The sequence below is a fragment of the Geospiza fortis genome, unplaced genomic scaffold (genome assembly GCF_000277835.1).
Source record: "Geospiza fortis unplaced genomic scaffold, GeoFor_1.0 scaffold10, whole genome shotgun sequence".
Taxonomy (NCBI): domain Eukaryota; kingdom Metazoa; phylum Chordata; class Aves; order Passeriformes; family Thraupidae; genus Geospiza; species Geospiza fortis.
Window position 1 is genome coordinate 1,049,916 of NW_005054326.1, and position 14,985 is coordinate 1,064,900.

Consider the following 14,985-nt stretch of genomic DNA (forward strand, 5'->3'; position numbering starts at 1 on the left):
TGGTTTTCCTTTTGGTGTGAATGAGTGTTTGATACCTTGGGCTGGGTATTAGGGACACTGCCATGGCCTTGGTTTGTTCAGGATCTCTTTCTTTCTTGGAGGTGCCGTAAGATGGGTGGATCATTAATGATGATTGATGATTAATAATTAGTCTTGTGGGTGTCCAGGATGTCCCAATAGCAAAGGGAGGGAACCAATTTCTGCAACAGATTTCTTCCTTCAAATCACTGTCTACTCTTCATGAGTGTTCCCTTTCATACTTGACACCTGTGTTTCAGTGTAAAATCCTATCTGCTAACTTCAAACTGCACTGGACACCCATTGCAACAGAATGAGATAACAGCTTGCTCCCCTGACTAGATCTTTTCCCAGATTTTGCTGATGACTGGTTCTTGCTGATGCTGACTTGTTGTCCACCATTTCTGAAGGAAGAAGATCCAGACTCCACCTTTATGAGGAAGAGGGGATGGATGACAAATGATGGCATTTTAAACCTTGAATCTCTGCTGCCCTCTAATTTGACTACGACAGTGCCATCTTGACAAGAAATTGGGTCTGAGAGGTGGTGTGATCTGCATGGAAGAATAATTAAGTCACTGGAGGTTCTCTTTTGCTCTCAGCCCTCTCCACTGAGTTTCTCCTTTGCATGGTTCTCCTTATGCACACTGCTTCCCCAGTGGGCATAACTTACCTGCACAAGGAGAAAGCTAAAGTATTTCAGTCAGGCTGGTTTAGCTGACTTGGTTTGGCAAAACCAGACCAGAAAGTGAGAGAAAACAATGACTGCATACTGTAAATGGAATGGTCTTCCCCACATTACAGAAGATGTTTCCATCACAATTTTTAGGGTACAGGGCTATTGGCTATTTACCAGCCAGGTGTTATGGACATGGTGCAACAATAAGAGAGGGGTTTTCTGTTCCCAAATGTACTACAGGTCAAACAGGCCAGTTGTCTTCTCTGCAGGCTGTAATTTTGAGTATTTTTGACAGGGGCACTTTCAAAAAATTCAACTGCTTCCCTCTTTTTCTTTGCTGACAATATACTAAGGCAAGCATTAGGAAAGACCCAAGAATTCTGAGCAGGTGCATAACTTTGTACAACAGCTCCAGATTAAACAGGAGGTTGTGTTTGCCTGAGAGGCTGCTCTAATCACATAATCCTGCCAGATCCTTATGTTTCTGCTACTGTGATTTAAGGAATCCAAATTTAAAGAAACCATAGTGACCTCAGGACAATAATTTCAAATAACTCCATAAAGACTCATTTTCTTTTAAAAGCCTTTCTTCCCCCTGTTTCCCTTCCTTATGCATAAATGTTTCTTAAAACTGATTTCTGAAGGTAGATTTTAATACTTGTGCCCAAAGGAATGTCATTCTCATTCAATCAGGGAACAGCAAAAGTACCATGTACTGTGACTTATTTGACCAATTATCACTAAGCACAAAAAAATGTAATTTCAGGCCCATCACTATGAATCCATGGAGTAAACAAGCCTTCACACTGCTTGGATGAATTTTAGTAATGAATAAATTTTAGGAAGTTGCAACTTGCTCACAAATATTTTGCAACTAGAAAAAAAGAATATGTTATATGAGAGAAATAGTTTAGAAAGGATTAATTCTACTGTAATATTTATTTCTATCACACACAAAAAGAAGTAAAAATAGGTATTACAAAAATAATGGTCTACATTTTCTTTAAAGGCTTTGAGTTGCCCTCATTTTTCACCTGTGAGCTCAAAGGCATTAAAGGGATGAGAGTGACGCATGAGCCCTTCTGGAAATGAGATGCCTCATAGGTGTCTCAAATTGGCCAGCAAAAGTTGGTATTTAATTTGGAAAGCTCTTGCTGTGCATAGGACCATTTTAATAACTCATTAAAACTCAGTGATGGCAAGAGATCTGGGTTTCTTCTGCAGCTCGCAAAAGATGAAGGGAACAGGTGCACAGCAGGGAAATTACACTGGCTGGAAAGAGAAAACAAAGCAGAGCAACCAGTGGCAGAGTCTTGGATGAAGAACAAAATGCAGATTAACTAAATCACCAGTGAGATGTAACCTTGATTACTTTCTTTCCCACCCCTCTTCTATGTTAGCAGCAGCAGCCACAGCCAACAGCAGAGTCAGGGAGGTTTGCTGGGGCAGGGGCCTGCAGATGAGGTGGAGTGATGCCTGCCCCCCTCCCTGCTGACCCTCTCTCCTCTTGTTTCCCTGCTCTGCAGGTCGTTTACTTCACTGCCACCTTCCCATATGTGATGCTCCTCATCCTGCTGGTTCGAGGGGTCATGCTGCCAGGGGCTGCTGAGGGGATCATTTTCTACCTGAAGCCAGACATGTCCAGGCTGGCAGACCCACAGGTGAGGGGTGGTGTCAGGCAAATGCTGGCCACAAGAATGTTCTCAGTGCCCTGGCCTTTGGTGCTGAGCATCTAGCTGTCATCTATGAAAGGAGGTCAGGCAATCAGGATCCTTAAAACTTCTGAAAGGGGTCTAGTTCCCTTACACAGCCCATTCTTTTTGCTCATGGTCTGCAGCATGTGGGCATATTAGGTCATTTCCACTCATGGGCTCGGCAAAAACAGAAGAGTATATAAAATATTTAGCATGTAACAAAGAGTTTTTCTGGCTGTTAAATGTAGATAATTTAGGGAGGGGTTATATTATCTGTCACTTTTAATTTTTTTTCTGGCCTGGTTAGCACTTTGGCTCCATCAGGACCCTCCCAGGACATGAGGGGTCCCTTGTCCTTGCTGAACAGACCAAAGGCATGCATGTAACATGGGCTGTGACCAGCTGGGTTCCCTGCACTTGTCCTGGGCAGAGGCTGGCCAAAAAGTCTGTCACTTCCACCAGTCACTGGAGCTCATGGAAACCCTCAGTGAGATCCTGCTACTGAGCTGAGGCAGAAGGTAGAGCTTTAGTTCACATGGGATGTGTGTCCATTCCTGAGGGACTCCTGTGTGCATGCCTATCTGTGGGAAATCAGGGTGAACTTAGGCAGCAGTGCCTGGGATGGGATTCTTTGAAGGCTACCAAATTCCATCTGCCTGGATGTTTGCAGCTAGGGGCTGCTTAGAGGAAAAAGAGAATGACTGGGGAGCCTGCAGACCATCAGAAAGGTGGGCTGTTTACTTGCCTGCCTGAAACTCCCAGCTCAGGGCTTTCCCTGGGACTGTGTGAGAGCAGAGTTGCAGCTCAGCTCTCCATGGAGGAGAGGGCTGGAAGAAAGTGCTGAGAAACCCCACTCAGCTTTTCCCATGGAATGCCAGAGCAAAGGGAAACCTGGGTGTGTGACACCCCACTGGCCTGCAATCTCTCATCTCAGCAATTTTCTGCCCTTCACTGTGCACTGTGGCCTCAGAGAGGTGGAAAACTAGGTCTGGGAGCAGGGAAGGGAGTACACAGATTGTTGATCACACTGTCATTTGGGGTGACTCACCAGTGGCTCTGCAAGGAGATGAATCATATGGGCCGTGGAGGGACCACAGACATCTGTAGTGAGAGCTTCAGAAGGAGCCATGCTATCAGGGATGCCATCTCTACCTTGAATGCAAAGGTGTGGGGTGGAGAAATGGTGTCACCTTTAATGGGGTATGAAAATACAATCTCCTCTAGAGCTTTTTCCTAAAGGGTTTCCTAAAGTTTTTCCGGATAGGTATCCCAGATTTTCCATTCACTGTAGATCCCTTTTCTGTCTCACAGGGTTTGTTCTCCATGACTGGAGGAGTTATTGTTGACAGGGCACAGCCATTTGTTAATTTTGTTGCCACGTCTGGAGACCACTGACCTTCTCTGTTCCAGGTCTGGATGGATGCAGGCACTCAAATCCTCTTCTCTTACGCCATCTGCGAGGGGTGCCTGACAGCTCTGGGCAGCTACAACAAATACAACAACAACTGCTACAGGTAGGAAGAACCTGCACTCCTCATTTCCTCCTGGAAATTTTCTCAGATAGCACAGAGCTGCATCAGAGGCAGGCTCTGTCCCTGGGGGAGACCTTGGGTCGTGCTGCTGTGACTAATGAGCTGCTCAGAGTGCAGAAGCTGCAGAGGACTCAGCACAGGGATGGAGAATGGCTGAGGGAAGGGAAGAGTCCAGAAAATGGCTTTAATAGTGCTCTCCTGCACGAGTCAGTGTGGAAATGAGAGACTGGAGGAGGGGGAGGAATGAAAATGGAGAGTGTCTCCAGCCACTGTGTAGACAGCACACTCTATTTAGACAGAGTGAGTGGGCAGGAGTGACATGGCCAGCTCTGCCATCACTGGCTAGGCAGGGGAGGTGGTACAAAGATGATGGGGGCCTCTTGTCTCCAGTGCTTTACTATCATCAGAGTAATGTACTGCCAGTGGCCTTTTGATCCTATCAAGGAGGTTAATCAAGTCTGTCTGGCCTTCTCCTTGCCCGTGGATTACAGGTCTATTTTATCCACGGCCTGACATGGAGCTCAGTGGAGCAATCAGGACTGTTTTTGACACCCTCTTCAGAGCCCTGAGAAGCAGGGACTTTGCTGTGCTTTCACATATTGCTCCAGCACAGACTGTAAAATGGAATTGGGCTTGGGAGACAACAATCGTCTCTCCTGTTCTCTGATAGGTGCTGCCATGGCTGTTGGTTGGGCAGTTAATACTTTCTCCTGGCTCTCCCAAAATATTTCAGTCACCAGTGAAGTGCTGTGCTGACACCTTCAGCTAGTTCCTAAGGTGCTTTGTGCTGTCAGCTTACCTCTGGGTGTCCCAAGTGTGTCCACAGTGCCTGCCCCATAGCAGCTGATGCTGTGGGTCAGCTCTGGCAGCTGCCCAGGCAGGATCCAGGGGTGTGGGGCTTCCAGCCCTGCCAGCTCACAGTGGTGCCCAATTTTCACAAGGACCAAGAGCACAGAAGTTTCAGGACAAGTAGCATAGCACATCCCAGCCTCCATCTGAGCATAGCTAATAAAGACACTGTAGACACTGCCCTTGTCAGTGAGGATTTTTATTGTCCTATTACCCCTTTTTTTCTAGACCTGCTGTACCTGTATGTCCTCATGCTTTCAGATCCTCCTCTTTCTTAACTATGTTTCCTTTTGCAACCTCTTTCCTCTTCTAATTTTCTGTTTTCCTAATTTTCTCTGTTGTTTTTGCTATTCTCTGGACTCTTGTAGGTTTTTTTTTATTGTTATGTGCTGTGTGGTTGTACCCCATTCTCCCACTGTGCCATGTGTAGTACTGTAACTCCTGAGCTCTTGGCTCTGTTCTGAGGGGTTCTAGAACAACATTTCTGTTTCTTGGTAGTGCTGTTCAGCTAGGGAAGCTGAGCACAGACATGATCCTAAAGTGGATCCATTCTGCAGCAGGAAACTCCCATTTCTCTCTGGTCTCCTTCCTGCAGGGACTGCCTCATGCTCTGCTCCCTGAACAGTGCCACCAGCTTTGTTGCTGGCTTTGCCATTTTCTCTGTGCTGGGCTTCATGGCTCAAGAGCAGGGCGTGCCTATTTCAGAAGTGGCTGAATCAGGTAAGTTTTTCTGGGCAACTTCAGAGCCAAGGGAAAACAAACAGCCTGAAGGGGAGGGCACTCTTCTGAGGTGAAACTCAGGATGTTCTCTACATCCTCTATTGCTATGGGTGTCTGCAGAGAGGTCTGCAGGACCAGTGCTCCTCAGCACAGCTTTCAGCCGTGGGTGGTCAAGGAGCTGTGGCAATCGGAGCACACATGGTCATCCTGTGGTCTGTTGGCAGGTCCTGGCCTGGCTTTCATAGCATATCCAACAGCAGTAACAATGATGCCTGTGTCTCAGCTCTGGTCCTGCCTCTTCTTCCTCATGCTGATCTTCTTGGGACTGGACAGCCAGGTACAACAAACCCCCCTCCTCATCTAACATGCAGGTGCCTGTCCCCACCCTGAGCATTCCCCACGGTCATTGGAAAGGATAAGGTGGGCCTGTGCTTGGCTGGTACCTTAAATAGGTTCTCTGCATTGTATGCAGCACTTTCACACTGTGGGAGATCAGAGCCAGTGGTTATGTGGGCTGATATCTCTGCTGGAATCTTCTCCCTGTGTGTATGTGAGGATGGCCCAGCTACATTCCTTCAAAACTGTGCACCCTGCAGAGCGAGGCAGAGCACAGAGCAGGACAGTCTGGGATGGGAAACTGGGCTGTTTTCTCCCAGCTGTATCCCACCAGAGCAATCCCTGTGTCCTCTTCTCACTGGTGTGCCCATGTCTTACATCCCATATCCCTGTTACATCAGGAACAAACCCTGCAGAGTGCAGTGTGAAACTCTGCTGCTGGCATGAGGGGAGCAGAGGGTGTCTTGCATGTCCACCAGGCGGTGTTTTGCTCAGGCTCTGCGCTGTTATACCCCAGCCCTTGTGCCTGGATAATGAGGCCTTTTTCCCTCTGTTTCTGCTGGCCTTTGGTGGAAGCAAGACAGATTAAAAAATGAAAAAATAAGGATTTGGCGGGTGGGAGGACAAAAAGGACAGTGAGGGGAAGTGCGTGCTTGGGGAAGGAGAGATGCTGATTTCTCTGACCTGTTTTCTTCTGCAGTTTGTCTGTGTGGAAAGCATGGTGACAGCTGTTATTGACATGTACCCAGGAGTGTTTCGGAAGAAGGGGCGTCGGGAGCTGCTGATCCTGGCCATTGTAGTCGTATGCTACTTTCTGGGCTTATTGCTGGTCACTGAGGTGAGCAAGGAGTACAGGAACAAGGAGCAAGGGTTGTGCAGCTGAGCACCAAACCGCCTGCTACACAGTTCTGGAGGTCTGGGCAGAGACAGCAAGCTTGTCTTCAATGCTGTTATTTGTCTCTCATTTCTAATCCATTAGCTGGTGTCTCTCCCAGCCAGTGCTGCTTTGACCCTGTGTGACACTGGTGCACTCGCTGTATCACTGAGCCTTCCAGAGATGCTGCTCCCACAGCCCAGAGAGGCTGCCTGACACAGGCTTTGTGCAAATACCAGACCTGGGAGCTAAAACAGGCCGAGCTGTTTGAAAACAAGCTCTTCTGAGGGCAGTGATCATTTGCTGGCTGCTTTCCACACAAAGCAGAGCAGCAGGAGAGGAGCCTGGGGGTAATGGCTGTGCCATAACCCTGCTGGAGCCCGTGGGAAGCCTGTGATCCCGGGACCAGCAGGAGCAGAGCTGTGCTGGTGTGATGCCATGCACACGGTGTTTGCACTGCTCTGCAGCCAACAGCTGCACCTCTTCCTGCGTGCTGCTGTGCTCTGTGTGTCCCACAAGCTTGGATGGGGGTCTTAGCACTCCTGTGCTGCCTCCATGAGCTCTGAAGTGACAGCTAATTCCTGTTAAACCCCTGAGGCACAGATGAATGATCCTCCAGCAGGATCCTGGCTAAGGACCTGCTGAAGGCAACACCTACCTGTCAATTTGAGTGACACTGTCTAGAGCCCTTCAGCATTATTTGAAAGGATCTTCTTGGCGTGGAGAGGCTCTGTCTAGGAGAAATCACATGAAAATCATCCATGGGCCTGTACACGTAGCTGATGGCAACTCTGCAGGGCTCAGCTCAAAGTCAGGAGCAACTAAAAAACCACATGCCTCTGCCATTGCAGAGCTTGGAACTTGTGCAGTATGTAAGGTTGGATGAAGGTAAAACAAGGCATCTTGAATGTCCTTGCTTATGATCACAATATTTTGGGTGCGAAGTTCTGCATTGCTACATGGTATTTCAAAAAATGATTCTGGGAACTTCCTAACTGTTTTAAAACAACCAAACAAACCAGCTCCTACTCTTAATCACATAGAGGCCAGCCTAACCCAGCAGTATCATAAAATGGGCATGAAAAACTCTCCTGCCACCAGGCTTGACTGTGTTTTTGGAACAGAGTGAGGGCAGCCCCAAGAGAAGGCTCTTCTCCCACCTGCTCTAGGTCGAGTGTTTCTGCTGCTATTCTTTTGCTTGCCCCACTCATTTTTCCCTGACATGGAACAGTCTTGCAATGGCTCTGTTTTCTTTACCTCTTCAACAGGGTGGCATGTACATCTTCCAGCTCTTTGACTACTATGCTGCCAGTGGCACATGCCTGCTCTTCCTGGCTATTTTTGAGGTCATCTGCATAGGATGGGTGTATGGTAAGTGGCAGACAAAAACCTGTCTTGTTCTTTATCAAGGCAAGAATGGGGGGTTGAGAAGTGAGAGTCGATAGAAAGGATCCTCAGGAGGCAAAGAAGTGCTGTAATTTTGTTCTTTCTTCTCTGGTTTTCACTGTGTTTCCTTGCAAACATTTCTTAATTGCCCCACATTTAGTTTAGGAATGTTTGTTCCTTCTCTGTAGGTGCCTCATATTGAACTACCTTGCTGTTTTTCCCATCTGCCCTTTGAATTAGAAAATCAGATATAGAGGAATGACTGCTGTTCTTTGGTGTCTGTCCCTGTCTGCTTACCATTGTGCATTTAGTTTAGTCCTGTCACTTAATTTTAACACAAAATTCTGGGATGCAAACTTGCTATGTGTTACTTCTGTGATGTTTCCTGCTTCCTATTTACCCAGGCTGCAATGGCACTCAGAAAATAAATAGGAGGGACTGCTTTGGCTCTCAGTGAAGTCTGTAACTAAACTATTCAGGAGCAGGATAAAACTGAGCTTCAGGAAGTATCAGGAGGAAACCAACTGCATGTTAGTCTATGCAGTAAGAAAAGTCTCTTCTCATATCCTATGGGAGATCTCTTCCTGACTACAGGGGCTTTGGCTCTTCTCTCTGAAATTTGTGTCAAGGCTGATGATTTTTGGGCAAAGCATCTTTTGTGTGATGCAGAGCAGCTGCTCCCTCACTTTGCTTCATGGAACTTCATGAGCCTCATACCTGTAAGGATTATGCACAGCTGTAGTAAGTGACAGGTTAGACCAGACCTCAACATCCCACAGTCACATCTGCTGCTTCCAGCTACTTCAAGCAGTATTGCCATCTTAACCTCAGGGAAAGATTGCAAACATTACACCATGTTGGGTCTCAGTGGTCAGGAGTGGTTGCTCATGGAGGAATACAATAGAAGAAAAATTAGGAATGGTAACTTCTGTGAATGTTCTTCCAGGTTTTCACAACTTACAATAGAACCATAGAGTGGATTGGTTTGGAAAAAACCTTTAAAGGTCATCTAGTCCACCCTCTTGGCCACTTTCCACTTGACCAGGTTGCTCAAAGCCCTGTCCAACCTGGCCTTGAACATTTGCAATGGTAGTGTATTCACAGCCTCTCTGGGAAACCAGTTCCACTGCTTCAGAGTAAAAAATTTCTGCCTTGTACCCACTCTGAACCTCTCTTTTTTTCATTTTACAACTGCTAGCCCTTGTCATGTCACTACAAGCCCCCTTTATGTATTAAAAGGCTGCAACAAGGTCTTCCTGAAGTTTTCTTTTTTCCAGGCTGGACAGCCCAAACTCTCTCAGTCTGTCTTTACAGGACAGGTGCTTCAGTCCTCTCTTAGTTTTCATGGTCCTTCTCTGGACCCACAGCTACATGTCTTTCTTCTTCTGGTGTTCCTAGAACCAGATGCAATACTCAGCTTGTTGCCCTGGAATTTCCAGTGCCAGAAGTGAAAGTGAAATCTATTTACTTCTTTTCTGTTATTTTTTTTCCAGTTGATTTGGCTAACCATTTGTCATCCACAAAATACTGCAGCAAGGAATTCCATGGCTTTCTCAGGTGTTCTCTGAGGAGTCAGTCTCTTCTCCTTGTTCTGATTCTACCACCTGCCAGTTCCGTTTGTGCCACCATTGCCTTTTGTGCAGTCAGTCTCTCTGTGCTCCTTTTGGTGCTTATGCTTTTATAGATGTTGCATTGGCTGTAGTGCAGTTGCTTATGAAGGGCTTACTAGTTTCTCCATATGCTTTATGTATAGCAGGAGCCAATTTAGTAGTTGGATAAACTCCTCTCTTACTGAAAGCATAACCAGTCCAGATGCTTGGTCTTGGGCTCCAGAGAATTCAAGAGAAGCAGATGTGTAAGAAATATTTATTTTAGAAAGATGTCCTTCAAGGGAAGCTTGCAGTAACAGACCCTGGCCGGATTTTAATTCTGAGTCACTTTCTGCCCAGTCCTTTTGGGATTTAAGGGGATGTGGAGATCCCCATCCGTCTGTGACTGGATGGGGATCACCATTCTAGGTTAATTCATGAAACTGAATTATGCTTTGATGTTTAATGCCATTTTTACAGTCACACAGGCCACATGCCTTTTCTGATGACCCATGGAGAGGAGCAATGTCAGGCAATGAATAACAGGAGAGGTGATGCTGCCCCAGCAGCCTCAAAGGGAGATGGAGTAGTTGGGGACAGAGAAAGGGCCCTTTTCCTCACCACCATGGGATCGTTTGTGCCACTCCATACAGTGTGATTTTACCCTCTTGATGTCCTGCTTTGCATCCATTGGGATGATTCTGGTCCAAAATGTAGTCAGAGGGCCAAGGTGAGGTGTTACAGTAGGGGAAAAAAGTGACTAGTGCTGATTAAAGAGGTTTTTTCCCAGCCTTGCAACTGGCAGAGCTGAGCCTCTTGCTTACACTGTGAAGAATTACAACATTTCTGCTAACACAAATATGTGTTCTGAGTTTCCCCTCTCCCAGCACATACGCCAACCACCCACCACTTGGCAGCTTTCCCCTGCTGCCAGGCAGCTGCTCTCCCAGAGACCTGAGGATTTCCTCCCTACTGCTCCCTGCCTGTGGAAGGATCACACAGCATTGGATTTGTGAATCATGCTCCCTAGAGGAGAGTGATGGAGGGATTCTGGTGTCCCCCTGCCTCTTCTCTGCTCTCCTTCCACTTTGAGACAGGCAGCCTTTCTATAAGCAGGCATGGGCTGTGAATAGTGAGATTCACAATATGGTGCCACTGAAATGTGCTGCAGAGGATATTTTCCAGGCAGTCACAGCATGCACATTTTGATTAGCTGTTCCAGGAGAAAGCAAGGGCCTCCATCACTACAGGAGAGCCAGGGCTGAAATCATTAGGACTCTACACAGCTAAAGCAAACAGATGCCAGAGGGTACCTGTGGGTGGCCCTGGGGTAAGCCCATGTTGTGCAGTGATAAATCTTTCTCTGGTTCTGCTGCTCACATGCAGAGTGACTTCCAGCATGGCATGGCAGGCTCCTCCTGCCTGGATCCTGCCTGTTGGGCTTGCTGTGTCTCTGTGTGCTGAATGCTCAGATACACTGGCTGTGACCAACCTTATGTGCTTCTTTATGGGCCATAAAGGGCCTGCTCTGTGTGCCTGGTACCCAGAGGATGTGCTCTTGTGGTACCAGGATGTGCAGTTGTGGTGCCACCACACCTCCATGGCTGGCTCTTGGCACAGGTGCTGATGCTGCAGGTTTGAGACAGAGAGGGAGCAGATACAAGCTTGGTACTGTGGTGTGGAGCCACAGTCATCACCTATTGCAGTGTTGTGGGTGGAATTTGATACAGATGAATGCAAATAAATGTAACTTGGGAGAAAAGACAGGGAGAGATTTTTTTTTTAGTAGATTCCAAAGTAGCAAAACTGTGAAACTCACTGTTTTTTTTAAATATGGTAAAAGTAAAATTAAATCTTTGTCCTTTTTAATTTGGGTCTCATTTGCTGTTTTTATAAGCTGTGTAAAATGAGAAGAGCTCTGTAAGGACAGAGAGATAAGGATGTAAGCAAATCTCTAGTTAGGTTTGTGTGAAATTTATTCCTGTGAATTTACATGGCTAAATGATTTGTCAGGGGAGCACACAACCACTTTGAAGGTATATGGGATTGATCAGCACAAGGGAAGTGGTACCAGCATTCATGGTTAACCATCCAGTGACTGCATCCCATTCTCCCTTGTCTTGGACTATTGGAGGTAAAAGCAAACATCTTTGTTCATTCCAACAAAAATCTCTTTGGGGACGTTTTTATGACTTTCTCTGCAGGAGTTTTATCTAATCCTTCTGGTGTGCTGGGAAGGAAGGGCACATTGCTCCAGTATGTGTCCTCCAGCTCCTAATTTGCTCAAAAAGTCAGTGTTGAGTAGTTGAACTGATGACTTCTTAAGCTTGATTACTTTTTCATCTGCCTGTGAAATGTAGAATATGTAGAACCTCCTGTTCATATACTCTCTGAGGGCGTTCATGTCAGTCCCCATTGTGTATCATCACATCACCCACTGACTGCCACAGTGGCCATGGAAATTTAGGACCTGGTGGTTGTTCTACAGAGAAAAGGGACAAGGACAGGTGGAGGCACTTTGTAATTAACAACATAAGTTGTGGGGTTTTTTCTTGTTGGAGGACGGATGGATTGATGTGTGTGTGTTTTCCTTTTTGTTTGGCATTCTTAAATTTCTTTAATTGATATGTCTCTTTGACTAGATACTAGATCCAAATTGGCAGAGAAACTTTATCTGCCATGAAGTTGTATTATGAATTAATTTATCTGACATGACAGTGTGTTTCTGTGGACGATATTGTGCTGTGCTCATACTCTAAATTGCAATTCATATGATCTATAGCTCCCTTTTCTTTTTTTCATCCTGTGGAAGATTTTGGCTTTTTGGCAAAATTAATTTTATATACCAACTCCTTTCATCCCTTATATATTTTCAGAAATCATATCTGAATCCTCATGATAGTTACAGCTTGGAAGTTCTCTGGTATAGGGTGGACTCCCACACAATATATATGCATGTCCCTTGATATACCACAGCTTGTTGTCTTTGCTTGAGGCTACTTGTTAACTTGCCAACTCAACACCAAGAGGTGTTCAAAACACTATTATCCTCCCCCTCCCTGCAAATACTTCAAAAAGCTGGGTTTAAAAGAGATTTTCTGCAAGCATTAGTCATGGGATATAGAATATAATGGAAAGAATTACAAAAAAAGAGCATACATAATGTGCTTTTGTAGAAGTGCTATACTTAAGGGAAACATAATATGAGAATTTAATTCTGAGACATAAAAACCACAAACCAAAATAAAACTCACCAAACCCCAAGCACTCAGAAGTGTGGCCAGTTCTCTAGGCACATATTTTGCCTAGTCCATCACTCTGGTGTTGATATACGAAGAAGCAAATTCTTATCACATTTGCAGCTGGGAACTGTGGCCTGACCATGAGCTCACAGATGGATGAACATCCCCAAAAGCAGAATCCTTTAAGCACCAAGACAGAGCTTTAATAAAGCAAATACAGTATTATTTCATCCCAGAGGTGCTTAACTGGTAACCCTTTTTCTGGACAGACACTAGCTCACTTTTTTTTTTTTTGTCTACTATTGCTGTCTTATTTTGCCTGAGGCAGTCTGGTATATCTAGTCAGTTTTGGTTAGAAAGGTGCTAGGGCACATTATAAGTGACTTCTTGATTTTTCTTCATTTTCTCTCTTTCTGGCCAACATTAGGCTCCTGGTACTTGAAGACATCCCAGAGTTTATTGCAAGGTCTGCTGAAATCTGCATTTTTTTTGCCTCCTCTGCCATTGCATAAGTTTGCTCTTTGTACTTTGGGTTGGGCAGAGTCAGTGGTTAGAGTCTGGCCAGTGGCAGGACTTTTAGGTGCTTTTCTGAAGTATATCCCATTCCAGGGCACCATGAGATTTAGGTGGATCCCACACACTGTGAACAAAACAATCCAGTAAGTGAAACTAGTGAGAAAAGAAGGAGGAGATCAGACCCCACCAGACAGCTCTCACTGGACAGTACAGCAGCACTTGCAGATGGAAGGTTTGGTTTTCAGAAGAGTTTCAATTGCCAGGCTTTCTGAGTTTATGTGATAAATAAAATATTCTGTGGAAGACGGGCTCTTGAGATGACAGGGGTCCTGCCCAACTCAGTAGTGATTCTTGACATGACTTCCCTGGTATACCAGCATGTTTATTTACAAAGAGAAGGTTTTGTTAGGTGTTCCCCACTCTCTTTGTTCCTTTTAGCACTCTGCACTCACACAATTCCATATGCTTAACCTGAAAGAGCTTTCCCTTGCTGCTCTGTAAAGCAGGCACCTCTTCTCCCTGTGCAGTCCTTACCAGTGCATGGCTGCATCCTGTCACTTACAGCTGCTGCCATCTGAGGGACTGTACTTTTCTTCAGTGTCAATCTTTCTGACACTTATGAGTGAAATTAAACCCCTCCATCTCTATTTAGCCACAGATGGGCCTTTTCAATGCCAGAAAACCCCATCCCTTGCTGCTCTATTATTAAGATAGCCATGTTTTCACCAGAAGTAAACACCAAGGATAAAAAAAAATTGGGATCTCATGTGAATAGTGGTTGAAGAAAACAAAACCCATCTGACTTATGACTTTGTCTCTGTGCTGCTTGGTGGCCAAGGTGCCAACCGTTTCTATGACAACATTGAGGACATGATTGGCTTCCGGCCGTGGCCCTTGATCAAGATATGCTGGCTGGTGTTCACCCCGGGTCTGTGCTTGGTAAGTGCAATTATGACATCATGACATATCACTCTGGGTCCCCAAATTCTCAGTGGAAAAGGCTGATTTAGCTGCAAGGTGCTGCTGTAAATTTTTCAAATTGTATGGAGAAGCAGAAGCTTGTCCGTAGCTGAGGTAGCTATTTATTTCCTTTGTAAAGCCTTATATTTTGCCTGGAAAATTAATTGAGCCTGAAAATCCAATTGTTTGTTGTGAAGGCAAAAGGAAATGTGTCCTCAAAGCCTGGAGAGTTTGGTCAAATTACCTATGAATAGAAGACCAGTGAAAATTACCCTGTGCTGAAATACTTGCTTTAGTCTGTGTTCCTGGAACTGCTCATGGTTCAGAAGTATCTTTCTATAGCCATTTGCTTTCTGTGTTATTAAATCTCTTCCAAAACTTCTGTGACTGTGTTTAAATAAAATGCACCCAAATTCAGGCAAGTTCTTGCCTGTTTTGAATTTCTGTCTAGTCTTGCTCCACTGACTTTTATATGCCTTCTCAGCCAAATTCTGGTTTTGTATCTGATGTTGAGAGGTGTTTTCTTTGACCTCAGAGGGAACACAGATCTATAGCTACAACTTACAAAAGATTCCTAGTCCTTTGTCCCC

The 14,985-nt window shown here is 45.5% G+C and overlaps 1 protein-coding gene across 1 annotated transcript in view; it reads left to right on the top strand.

Annotated features, from left to right (window-relative positions):
* The window catches only part of LOC102043293 (sodium- and chloride-dependent betaine transporter), a 39,502-nt gene that overhangs the window by 20,984 nt on the left and 3,533 nt on the right, over positions 1–14,985 (top strand). The window contains exons 8-14 of the mRNA XM_005421027.2: positions 2,224–2,358; positions 3,802–3,905; positions 5,368–5,492; positions 5,717–5,829; positions 6,529–6,666; positions 7,971–8,073; positions 14,274–14,374. Of these exons, the coding sequence (XP_005421084.1) occupies positions 2,224–2,358; positions 3,802–3,905; positions 5,368–5,492; positions 5,717–5,829; positions 6,529–6,666; positions 7,971–8,073; positions 14,274–14,374 (819 nt within the window). The remainder of the gene's footprint in view (positions 1–2,223; positions 2,359–3,801; positions 3,906–5,367; positions 5,493–5,716; positions 5,830–6,528; positions 6,667–7,970; positions 8,074–14,273; positions 14,375–14,985) is intronic.